General features: G+C 43.6%; 1 protein-coding gene across 1 annotated transcript in view; it reads right to left on the bottom strand.

The window, feature by feature from the left end:
- ABCA4 (ATP binding cassette subfamily A member 4) overlaps positions 1–12,561 on the bottom strand; it is a gene marked incomplete at its 5' end in the record, with an annotated part of 129,497 nt that overhangs the window by 80,397 nt on the left and 36,539 nt on the right. The window contains 4 exons of the mRNA XM_081223844.1: positions 8,401–8,598; positions 9,276–9,392; positions 10,045–10,184; positions 11,201–11,441. Of these exons, the coding sequence (XP_081079970.1) occupies positions 8,401–8,598; positions 9,276–9,392; positions 10,045–10,184; positions 11,201–11,441 (696 nt within the window). The remainder of the gene's footprint in view (positions 1–8,400; positions 8,599–9,275; positions 9,393–10,044; positions 10,185–11,200; positions 11,442–12,561) is intronic.

Below are 12,561 nucleotides of genomic sequence, written 5' to 3'. Positions count from 1 at the left end.
CCTAGTTATTTCCAAGCAGAAAAGACTGAATCACAATAGTGTCTGTTATTCTGAATATAACAAAATAATTGCTGTCCCTATCCAACTCATTATGTAATTTATCCAAACAATACTGACTGAACCCCCTACTAATATGCCCCTTGCGGTACAAGAAAGAACTTCCTCTTCAGAGCCAGACAGGTCTGAATTACAATTCTGGATCTACCTCTTATCTGCTGTGGTATGTTAAGCAAGTCAGTTTTTAATTCTATAAAATGATAACAATTATGCCTGCTGGGCAGGTAGTTAGGAGCGTTGCATGAGATGACATGTAAGAGTGCCCAACATAGTGGCTGGCCCAAACACAAGTTCCTTTCTTCTACCTACAACTCGAGCCAACCCCCTCCTCCTCCCCAAACTATGTTCTCCTTCCTCAGCCCAGTTCTATGTTTCTGAGAGACCAATGAGCCATAAAATAAGGTCATTGCCCATGAGTTGCTTATGATCCAGTTCATGGCTCTTAAAATAATATTGCTCTAATGGTGTAGACTTCTGTACCCTTCTGACCTTTCCCCTGACTTCTCCCTAGCATCCCACTGCACATTTGGAGACAATGAATCAACAGAAGAAAGCACTAGGACAGATATTATGCAAATCCCTATACACCTGACTAAAGTAAATTACATGATCAGTAGCTTTACCTTCCTAATCCTATTTTTATTTAGGCTAGCCTGAAAAATACGCTCCCTGAGCACATTCTAGTTGGGTGGTGGTGGCATGTGGCCAGGACCATGCAAGGTACAGAGGAAAGGTGGTCCAAAAAAATCCCCCTACTGATAATTCATCAACAAGATAATCACCATGTAGATAATAAAGAGTTATGAACATATATTGAGTGTGTTGACAGCAGAGGTAAAAGCAGTTAATGAATACATGTTTTTTCAAGACTTAGGGAAAGGAAGTTGTAACTGGTTAAAGTACAATTTTATGCCTTGATCAGAGGTATTTTCATATTAAAGTTTGGCTGAATTCAGCTTTCTGATGCTGAATTCAAGACCTGAAATTCAAATATACTATGAAATTAAAATACACTGTGAATTCTAAATAGTATTCCATCTGTGCCAGGTCTAACCCTTCGCTAAACAAAGAAATCAAAGGGGAGGGGTGTGGATATTTGTCTTAACTAAAGGGTTATCAGAGGAATTTTTCTAATTGTGCTTTTCTCAGAAGAAAAATATATGTGAATAAGACATATAAATTATGAATGTAAGAGTACACACATACCAGTTTAAGATATTTACCTACATGAAGACTCATTTGCCCTCAGCCTCCTTAGATATGGAGAAGAAGGTCATCAGAAGGACTGTAGAGATGACTCTTTCCACGTGTTAGAGGTGTGATGCTCCCAAAATGTCACCTTCACCCCTTTCCCTGGTTGACTGCCCACCCTCTGAACAGGAAGTCTGTCTTTTAACTTGATTTTTTTTTTCCCTGCTAAGGGCAGGGGATCAGGGGAAAGACTAAACATGGTTATGGGATGAATAAGGTTATAGAAGCCTTTATTGAGGAGGTGCTCCAAGGACAAAAAGAGTTCTGAAAAGTTCCCTCTATGCCTACTTTCTGGAGGGTTTTTAGCCACAGCAATCAGAGAAGAAAAGGAAATAAAAGGAATCCAAATTGGAAAAGAAGAAGTAAAGCTGTCACTGTTTGCAGATGACATGATACTATACATAGAGAATCCTAAAGATGCTACCAGAAAACTACTAGAGCTAATCAATGAATTTGGTAAAGTAGCAGGATACAAAATTAATGCACAGAAATCTCTGGAATTCCTATACACTAATGATGAAAAATCTGAAAGTGAAATCAAGAAAACACTCCCATTTACCATTGCAACAAAAAGAATAAAATATCTAGGAATAAACCTACCTAAGGAGACAAAAGACCTGTATGCAGAAAATTATAAGACACTGATGAAAGAAATTAAAGATGATACAAATAGATGGAGAGATATACCATGTTCTTGGATTGGAAGAATCAACATTGCGAAAATGACTCTACTACCCAAAGCAATCTACAGATTCAATGCAATCCCTATCGAACTACCACTGGCATTTTTCACAGAACTAGAACAAAAAATTTCACAATTTGTATGGAAACACAAAAGACCCCAAATAGCCAAAGCAATCTTGAGAATGAAAAACAGAGCTGGAGGAATCAGGCTCCCTGACTTCAGACTATACTACAAAGCTACAGTAAAAAGACAGTATGGTACTGGCACAAAAACAGAAAGATAGATCAATGGAACAGGATAGAAAGCCCAGAGATAAACCCACGCACATATGGTCACCTTATCTTTGATAAAGGAGGCAGGAATGTACAGTGGAGAAAGGACAGCCTCTTCAATAAGTGGTGCTGGGAAAACTGGACAGGTACATGTAAAAGTATGAGGTTAGAACTCTCCCTAACACCATACACAAAAATAAGCTCAAAATGGATTAAAGACCTAAATGTAAGGCCAGAAACTATCAAACTCTTCGAGGAAAACATAGGCAGAACACTCTATGACATAAATCACAGCAAGATCCTTTTTGACCCACCTCCTACAGTAATGGAAATAAAGACAAAAATAAACACATGGGACCTAATGAAACTTAAAAGCTTTTGCACAGCAAAGGAAACCATAAACAAGACCAAAAGACAACCCTCAGAATGGGAGAAAATATTTGCAAATGAAGCAACTGACAAAGGATTAATCTCCAAAATTTACAAGCCGCTCATGCAGCTCAATAACAAAAAAACAAACAACCCAATCTAAAAATGGGCAGAAGACCTAAATAGACATTTCCCCAAAGAAGACATACAGATTGCCAACAAACACATGAAAGAATGCTCAACATCATTAATCATTAGAGAAATGCAAATCAAAACTACAATGAGATATCATCTCACACCAGTCAGAATGGCCATCAACAAAAAATCTAGAAACAATAAATGCTGGAGAGGGTGTGGAAAAAAGGGAACACTCTTGCACTGCTGGTGGAAATGTGAATTGGTACAGCCACTATGGAGAACAGTATGGAGGTTCCTTAAAAAACTACAAATAGAACTACCATATGACCCAGCAATCCCACTACTGGGCATATACCCTGAGAAAACCATAATTCAAAATGAGCCATGTACCACAATGTTCATTGCAGCTCTATTTACAATAGCCAGGAGATGGAAACAACCTAAGTGTCCATCATCGGATGAATGGATAAAGAAGATGTGGCACATATATACAATGGAATATTACTCAGCCATAAAAAGAAACGAAATTGAGTTATTTGTAGTGAGGTGGATGTACCTAGAGTCTGTCATACAGAGTGAAGTAAGTCAGAAAGAGAAAAACAAATACTGTATGGTAACACATATATATGGAATCTAAGAAAAAAAAATGTCATGAAGAACCTAGGGGTAAGACAGGAATAAAGACACAGACCTACTAGAGAATGGACTTGTGGATATGGGGAGGGGGAAGGGTAAGCTGGGACAAAGTGAGAGAGTGGCATGGACATATATACACTACCAAACATAAAATAGATAGCTAGTGGGAAGCAGCCGCATAGCACAGGGAGATCAACTCGGTGCTTTGTGACCACCTAGAGGGGTGGGATAGGGAGGGTGGGAGGGAGGGAGACGTAAGGGGGAGGGGATATGGGAACATATGTATATGTATAACTAATTCACTTTGTTATAAAGCAGAAACTAACACACCATTGCAAAGCAATTATACTCCAATAAAGATGTAAAAAAAAAAAAAAAAAAGAGTTCTGGAGCCACTGAACCACTGTCCACAGAAGGGCCAAAATGGCCCCAGAGACAGCCTCCTGGGCCTTCAGGAATGGACTGAAAGCCCTGATTCTAAGCCAGTTCACAAGGTTAATATGAAGAGTGGCTTCACATCCTGGTTAATGCTTACACAAAGTGAGTCTGAGAAAAAGCTACATTCCTCACGTGGTCTGTGTTTCAAGGGTGGACATCCTTATGGTTCATAGCAAGAGCTGCCATGCATCAAATGGCTCTACTATGTGCCCAGCCCTCTCCAATCTCATTCTCACAGCTGCTTGGAAAGGGGGACACTAACAGCCCCACCTAAGAGATGGGGAATCAGGGGCAGAGAATTTATACACAGGTTTAACTAGTCAATGGCACAAATGTATCGAGTGCCCTTCACACTTCACTCACTTTATCTTTAACAACAACTCTGTGAGGTCTGTTGTGTTATCTGGATTTTACAGATAAGAAAATAGAGCCTTAGCAGGTAAAGTGTCTTTTCCAGAGTGATGTAGCTCATGGGCAGAGATCCAGGCCCATTTATCCTCACTGGCAGGTGAGAAGGTTCCCCAAGCAGTGGCCTAACATGGCATACAATGACCAAGCAAGGCAGCTCCGGAGGAATGGGGCACTCTCCAGGATACTCAGTGGCATTTCCAGTAACTAAGGCCTCACCCCGAGCAGAAAGAAAGAGGACTTAGCCCTTCTATTAGGTGAAGAGAAAACTTGTTGAATCACTCCCCTTTCCTGTAATGACAAAAGGCTTAAAAGTTTGCTCTTAGTTCTTGGACCTTCTGTTGTTCAATACCACATCTGAGTGCGGCACTGACCTGAATTGACATAATTTACATTTTAGAGTATTTTTGCTGAATTTTCCTGAAATGATGTTTTCGTTTTTGGAATAGGCGGGGAAGTAGGCATCAAGGCTGGCCCAGAAGTTCTCAAAGCTCTTTAATGAAAGTCATATTATACTGAAAAGGAGAGGCTCAGTCAAGCCTTGAACAGCCTATGAAGGAACATGCTTGCTGCCCTGTCCTGGAGAGGCCCTTAGAGCCATCCCGAAGAGGTTTTCATGCCCTGTCTGCTACTGAGTAGTCCTCAGGATGAGAGCTGGGGAGTTTCCAAAGCTCCTCCAGACCTCCCAAAACACAAGGACAAAAGCAGAAAATTCCAGGACCAGTTGTAATGATTGGATTCTACCTCACCGCTTTTCAGACACCCCCCACCCCCCCCCACCCCCGTCTTCTCCTTTCAGTTTTTTCCCCATCACTTTCCTCCTTCCTCCCACTCCCCTGCTCCCCAGGGCAGGAAGATCAGAAACCTCAGCATAATTACCTGCTGGGTTTCTGCCACCATCAAAACCCCTCTTAGGAACCCCTGGGGCAGGCCACTGACCTGTGGCAGTCTTGGCCTTTGCTTAGGAGCATTTCGCTGGGCTAATGGGATTGCAAGGCCCCAGGGAAGTGTTGGTGGTTTATGTGAGATGCGATTAGCTGTTTTGTAATCCCTAGAGGAGCACCAGGAGTGGCTCAGTGGCTGGGCCTGATTTCACTAATTCCACTCTCCTCCTCCCAAACAGTATTTTTTGTTTGTTTGTATTTCACTAAAAAGTTAATATTTATTAAGTGCTTACTAAATGCCAGGCACTGTCTTAAGTGCTTTGCATGAATTAACTCAGTTAATTCTCATAACAAGCCTATTAGGTAAGTATTATTAATATCCCCACTTTACAGATGCAGAAACTGAGGCACAACTAGCAGGGATTTGAACCCAGGTGGTCTGGCTCCAGAGACTGAATTCTTAACCATTTAATATATACGAAGTATCTGTTGGGTGCCTGGTGCTACATTAAGCACAAGCTACATGGAAAAAATGATCCTTCAAGAAAACAAGCCCTTTACATCACCGTGGAAATGTCAAGTCAAACCTAAGACAAGAAGTATTCTTTATACTGATACGTAGTACCTCACAAAAATATTGTGAGACCCACTGAACTCTATTCTGCAAGAATAAAGGAATAGAGTGCCTCCATCTGCACCCCATCCAAAAAATCCTGCCTATATTATAAGCACAGTGGTGGATGGTGGTGGGCATGGCCAGGGATGGGGACTTAGCTGGTAGAGGCACCATGAGAAGAAGACGATGTCAATTGAGTAATTGTACAAGGGGACTCCAAGCTCCCACCAATCTAACAGGTTTGTAAAAATACAGATTACCAGGCCTCTTCCCTGGGAATTCTGAGTCAGTTGATCTGGGTTTGTGTCCAGAAATCTGCTTTGTAAAAAGCACCCGTGGTCATTCTTGTCTTCGGACAAGTTGGGAATCTCCTTGTAATGACCTGAACTTTGGTCGTGCTGCTGCTACACCTGACCCCTTCTGAAAGGCCACCTAGAGAGCCTGTGCCGATATTTCCATGGTTCTGGAGAGGGAGCATCACACACTCCGGGGAAATTCTGGTGGCACCAAGGGCAGCAGGGAGTCTTTAAGAGCACTCTGGTGACAGCTGGTGCCGGGCGTTTTCTCACTAGTTAGTTATCCTCAGGACCAAGGAGTCTGGGGAGAGGGGCGTGCTCTTGGGGGCCACTGGCTTAATTCCCTCTCCTATTGCCCAGAGCATCTTCTACCTGCTAATGGTTCTATATGACATGAGGCCCAATGGTAGGTGTGATAAGCCCTCAGGCGGAGATGTTCCCTGGAAGTTTGAGGTCGAGAATTCAAAAATAACTAGGATGGGCTCCTTGACTCTGATAACTCCAGCCTGCTGATCTGCCAGAGACGGACATGTTAACAGCTAACTTGAATCTAACATGAATACGGTCTGAAAGAGATGTAAAGAGGGGGCCAGGGAAGCACAGAGGAGTGAGTGACTAAACCTATGTCGAAGCAGAAGTGACATTTGAGAGCTAAGTCTCAAAAAGTGAATGAAGAGAAGCTCAATAGATGGAGAAGGAAAAGTCCTTTCAGACTTCTCTGCCTTGTGTTTCTTCTTTCGGGGAAGTACCCTCCCCCACTTCACAGTAATCATGCACAGTCCATGAGACTCAGATGAAGCTAACTGTGCTTTCCTTACCTCGTGGTGGTACACAATCCGCTGAGCGACTGGGGATAGGTAGAGTGGCCAGGCCAATCTGAGAACTCTCTAGGAGTATTATGTATGCTATGGGAAAGCCACTGCCTCTTTCTGTGTAGTTTTTGGGGTAAAGGTGACCACTGAGGGCTGTGAGCAGCTGACACACTACCAAATGGAAAGGGTCTGGCTGAGATCAAAGCTGGGCCAAGGCAAACAGAAAGGTAAGATGGAAGGACACAGTGTCCTAGGTCCCCTGAACTTCCGGGTTATGTCAACCAGTAAATTCTCTTTTTCATTTAAGCAAAAAGGCTCTCATAAATAGGCAGAGAAACAGCCATTTGCAAAGGATGAAATCATGAGAAGCTGGGGTGTCCCTGAGGGTGGTGGAAGGAACTGTGGAGTACAGCTGAAGATGTATGAGTGAGCAGAGGCTGGGAAGGTGGGCTGCAGCAGGTTTGGAAGGGACTTGTGTTCCCTGAGGATGAGTCATTAAGATCGTAAGAGTGACAGATGCCGGCAGATGTGTGTTTGGAATGTAACTCTGGTGTCAGCGTGGAGAAGCGCCTGAACCAACAGAGACTGGACCCTGGAGTCCAGGGAGTGAGCCTTTAGAACAGGCTAGTGGAGAGATGACAAGGCCTCTGGGGCTCAGAGAGACTGGCAAACAAGAGGAGGAATGGAGAAATACCTAGGGATGAGGAGACAAAGCTCAGTGACTGGATGTAACAGAGGCAGTGGAGGGGTCAGGATAGCAGGCTCTGAATTCAGGCACACCGGATCTGCATCCTGTCTGTTCTACCTAATAGCTGTGAGATGGGATCTTATTTAAACTCTTTAAGCTTCAGCTTCTGAACCTGTAAAGTGGGAATGATGATCGCATACACTTGATGGAGCTATCAGAGGATTGAATGAACTAAGGTACGTAAAAGCGCTTAACACAGTGCTTGGCAAAAAGTTACACAGTAAATGAGAGCTGTTGTGTGGAAGGTGATTTAAGGCTGACCCTTAAACCTCTAGCTTGAGAATTTGGAAAAATGCAGAGGACCGTGATCAGGATAGGAAATGCTGAAGGAGGATAGGTTTTATGGGTAGGGAGAATACAAATTTGTTTTCGACGTGTTGAGGCTGATGTGCCTGTATAACCCGGGGGTGGAAGTGTCCAGCAAGCAGGGGCACCTCGGAACTCAAGGTGTGGTGGACACTACCAATGGAGAGCCACTGAAGCAATGGCAGACAGGAGATGGCTGAGGACAGACTCGACACTGTATGAGCTACAAGGCAGAAGGAGTAGCCAAGGAGGAGTCAGGGAGCTGTTAGGAGGCAGAAGATGTGAAGAGGGAACTATTTAATTGTGGATAAGCTGTTAGAGAACAGGATCCATCTCTGGGGACTGTGGGAATTCTTGTTTCTTCAGTGGGGAAAATGAGATTTGAAACCCAAGACCACTTGACTTGCTAAGGGATCTCTGGCTCCACCTACAGGGCTGTCCTGGAGGGGCCCAATGTGGCCCTCAGGTGGCTTGCTGCCCTTACCTCCAGGTATTGATTAGCCAGGCGTAGTGTGCGATCAGTGATGTTAAATATGTCCCTCCAGTCGAAGTTGTCCATGTCATCAGCCTGGCCCTCTCGTGGACCCCTATAGAGGAAGTTCAGTACGGCTTCGGCAGTAATACCTTCTTCACCAAGCTGCCTATTCCAAGAGGCTTTTACTGTTGGGTTCTCCAGGGTGTCCTTAGGAAGAAGCAATACAGTTACAGCATTTAGAATTCCACAGGATCTTTGGTCTTGTTTTTAGGCCATTTCTAATTTTTAACAAATGGGATAGACTTTAAGGCTCCCTAAAAATCTAGTGGGTTTTCTTCCATCATAAGGCATATCTATCTATATCCCATTTCCCCCCAATACATAGGACTCTACAACAGAGGGGAGACGTGCATGTGGGGATGAGGCAGAGGAGCAGGGAAATGGTATACAGGAAGCTTTCTTTTTCTTAAGGATTTTCTTTGGTTCCCTTTTAGTTATCCCTGCTATGCAGGACTCTTATCTCCTGGTTTTGTGAAACTGAAAATGAGACCAGAGAGACACACTCAACCACCTTTTGCAGTTACAGAGCTGGCCCCTTGGGGAGATGCCCCTTTGAATCTGAGGCCCTCAAGTGAATTCATAACAGCAAGAAACCTCAGGAGGTCACTGGTCTTATGGCGTTTTTCACATTTCCCCAGAGTTTCAGAAACCTATATCCCACTCAACGTCAGTGATTCCACAAGATGACAGCTTCCAAAACTGGTGCTTATTATATTTTGATCTAACTCCAGGGGTGATTAACCCTCTATTGGGCAAAGGAAGCAAATGGAACTTCCCTGGCCTTTCTCCTCCCCCCGCCTCCCGACCTCTAATGCCATCCGTACTCTGATCATGGTCATCTGCATGCTCTTGTCAAAGAAGTACCAGATCTGGGGCCCTATTTCTTCCCAGGCTTTGACCAACTTCCTGAAACGCTCCAGCTCTTCAAACGTCGAGTTGGCCTAAAACCAGACAGAGACAGCAAAAGAATGGAGAAAAAGTGAGAGAGAATCTTGGTTGTACCTTTCCTGTCACAAACCCTCAATATTTAGGAAAAGCTTTTCAAGGAAGTCTCTTTGTTTTCTCAGTTGATTGATATTTCCCAGAACAATCAGCTATTTCCCACCCTCCCAGATTGACAGAATCTTATTTCTTCGTATCTCAGAGGTACTCATAATATTGACGATGTTATTGTCTCAGAACCTCATTAAAGCTGGATTTGGGCTCCCTGTGAGCAAATGCTCTTCCTCCCTTCCTCCCTATCTTTGTCTGTTCCGGGTAGCCAGGCTTCAGAAAACTGTGAACTCTTCCCTTAGGGATAGAATTCAGGCAGTGAGGAAGAAAATCTCACTGCAGGCTGCATAGAGAGGGGAGGGCCAGGCAGGGGCATTGGTGCAAAGCCTTCCAATGATGTCTGTGGATGGGGGAGGAACCAAGAGTCCACTTAGCAAAAAGCAAACATGAGGCTCACCACCAGGAGGGCACAGTAAAAGATATAGACACACACATACACACACTCATTCACACATACACGCACATGCATGCACACACACTCTCATTCTACTGGGTAGCCAGAGGAGAAGGCAGAAGGGACAAGACCAGCTGGGACCTTACGTTCTTCAGTATCCTGCGTGTTGCGGGGGAATCCGGAGTAAAGAGGATTTTTCCCATCAGCAAAGGCTTTGCTGCCCTCCAGGCTATTTTGGTTAGAGGGTTTGACTCCAGGCTCTGGATCAATGCATTACAAAAGGTTGCTGTCAGGAGAGAAGGGACAGATTTTATAGAAACTCCCCGATGCTCAGAGCTAAACACAGTCATTAGTGTGTTCAAATCACATGTCTCATTCAACTGTATGCTGGAGGATTTGACAAATAACCTAAATTAATAGGCTGTACCCCACCAATAACAAGCTCATCATTAGTAAGTAAAAATGCCACAGTGCATCTCAATAAAGGCCTCATCAGAGAAACAAAGGATGGGGCTTGCCCTGTGTTTTTTTTTTCTGCTTTAGAGGAAGGTTGAGAAGCCTGCTTATGATTATTGCAAGGAACAGAGGCCATTCTCAGATGAAAGGGACCGAGAGGCCAAACAAGGCCTCCCCTTGCAATCTCAGCTTTAGTCTCAATAATTTCCTTTCAATTAGCTGCTTAACTTCTCTGTTGTGTGTGGCTGTCTTAGGGCCCAGCTGCTTTTGGTGTGTGCCTTGCTGCTTCTTTTCAATTTTTAACTAGAGGGTTGCCCAGCTGCATTTCGTCCACACCCCACCCTCCTTTACCCCACAGGAGCCAAAAAAAATAGTGAAAGGTGGGAAAGATAACTTGCCAGCAACTTGCCATTTGGAACATAATTCAGTACTACACACACGGATTTTCACTATATTGTGTTTGTAAAAACATCCCACAGTCATGTTTACTCTCCAGGGCCCTTCTGACCCCAGCTCTGCTTGCAACTCTGGGTTGCCTCCTCATTTATCTTTCTCTTCCTCTAGAACGTAACCCTAGTTCAATCAGATCAGTGGGAAATGTCCCCTCCGTTCCCGTTCCAAGTGGGTCTCAGTTCTTTCCATGGCTCACTTCCAGAATTCTTTATGAGCACTGCCCACTTCCTACTTGGGGAAATGGACTCTCTGGAAGGAGAAGCCTCTTTGCCCAAGGCCCCTCAACAAGACCAAGGGAAAATCAACCCCAGGATTAATTTCACCTGGAAGTGTTAACCCATCAGCTTAACCAGCATCAGAAGTCAATTTATATGCAGGACTTAGAAAACTTACTTGTTCTTTTGTCATAAGAATAGATAGGATCTTTCCTTGTGGAGTCAATCCCCAGGAAGGCTTTATAGTTATTGTCTTCGTACCAGTTGAAGGAGAACACCCGAGAGCCTCCTCCCTCTGGGTAGCCACACAAGAGGTCAGACAGGGTGCCCATCAGCTGTGTGAAGGTCTCTGGACCGCCAGTCTGCACGAGTGGCCTGGTCACCCACAGCAAGTCTTGAACACTTGGTCGGTGGATGAACTATGGCAAGGCAAAGGCTTCAGGTTATGCTAAGGTAGTCAGAGTCACAATCCACTGTGAAGGCAAAGCTCCAAAGTTTGGGGAGACCCTTGCATAGGCATTTGATTTCCACGTTTAAAAGAAAACATATATATGCTTAGCAATCCTTAATCCAGCCGTGAAATAAAATCTACTGCCATCCACTCAGGGCCTAGGAGGAAACTAGGATGAGCCTTAAAGAAAATAAAAGAGTTAACCTCCAAAGTATTTCAATATTATTTCTCTTTTCCAGTCCATTTAGTTTGAATTCCTTGGGAATGTGTCCTTGGGGAAACATAGAGAGTATTTCTCTACCAGTCAGTTCTTAGGTTCTGTTATTCCACCAAGATAGAGCTACTGGAAAACTGGGAAATAAAATAGAGGAGTAGCTCTAGTCTAGTAGTCTAGTCTAGTCCTAGAAAGGCAAAGTCAGGGCAAATTTCTTTGGCCAAATAGTTTAGAATTTAGCTTTCTATATTTGGAAAATTATCTTCTTATTATCTTAGCTTTACCAAATGTGAACTCTTCCATTTCCCTGAAATGTGTGGTTTGTGGTTTCTTTTAGTGTTTGTGTGTGTGTGTGTGTATGTATGTTTTAAGATCTACGCAAATATAGAACAGATGAAGTCTCCATTCTTGGGAAAACTATTTTTAAATTCTTCACCAAACTAAGAAGAGGCTGGTGGTCATCTCTCCTTATTGGTACCGGTGGCACTCAGTGGCCTCGTTTTTTGAAGCTAGATCTAAAACGCTGAGAACTAAGTTGAGGGCTGCCAGAGTTGCCAGGGTCTCAGTTCCCATAATACCATTTGACTTTAAAGGAAAATACAAAATAAAAATCATGCTGCTTTTATTCCCAAAACACACTTGGTTACTTATTCTCAAAGGCACTTGGGGATTTAAAAAACCATTAGGATTCAAACAGGTGAGACTGAAAACAGTTCTCCCACTGCAATAAGTGATGTTTACCGGTCATCTCCTCTCTGTCCACATGCCAACACTTGCTCTCTGAAACTGCTGAGCGCCATGTAGAATCCACATATTGAGTCATGCCTATAATCACAGTCTAGGCTTCAATAATAAAGATGGAATCTCAAACTGC

The sequence above is a fragment of the Mesoplodon bidens genome, assembly GCF_964165515.1.
Source record: "Mesoplodon bidens genome assembly, chromosome: 2".
Taxonomy (NCBI): Eukaryota; Metazoa; Chordata; class Mammalia; order Artiodactyla; family Ziphiidae; genus Mesoplodon; species Mesoplodon bidens.
This window is presented reverse-complemented; position numbering and strand designations above follow the sequence as displayed.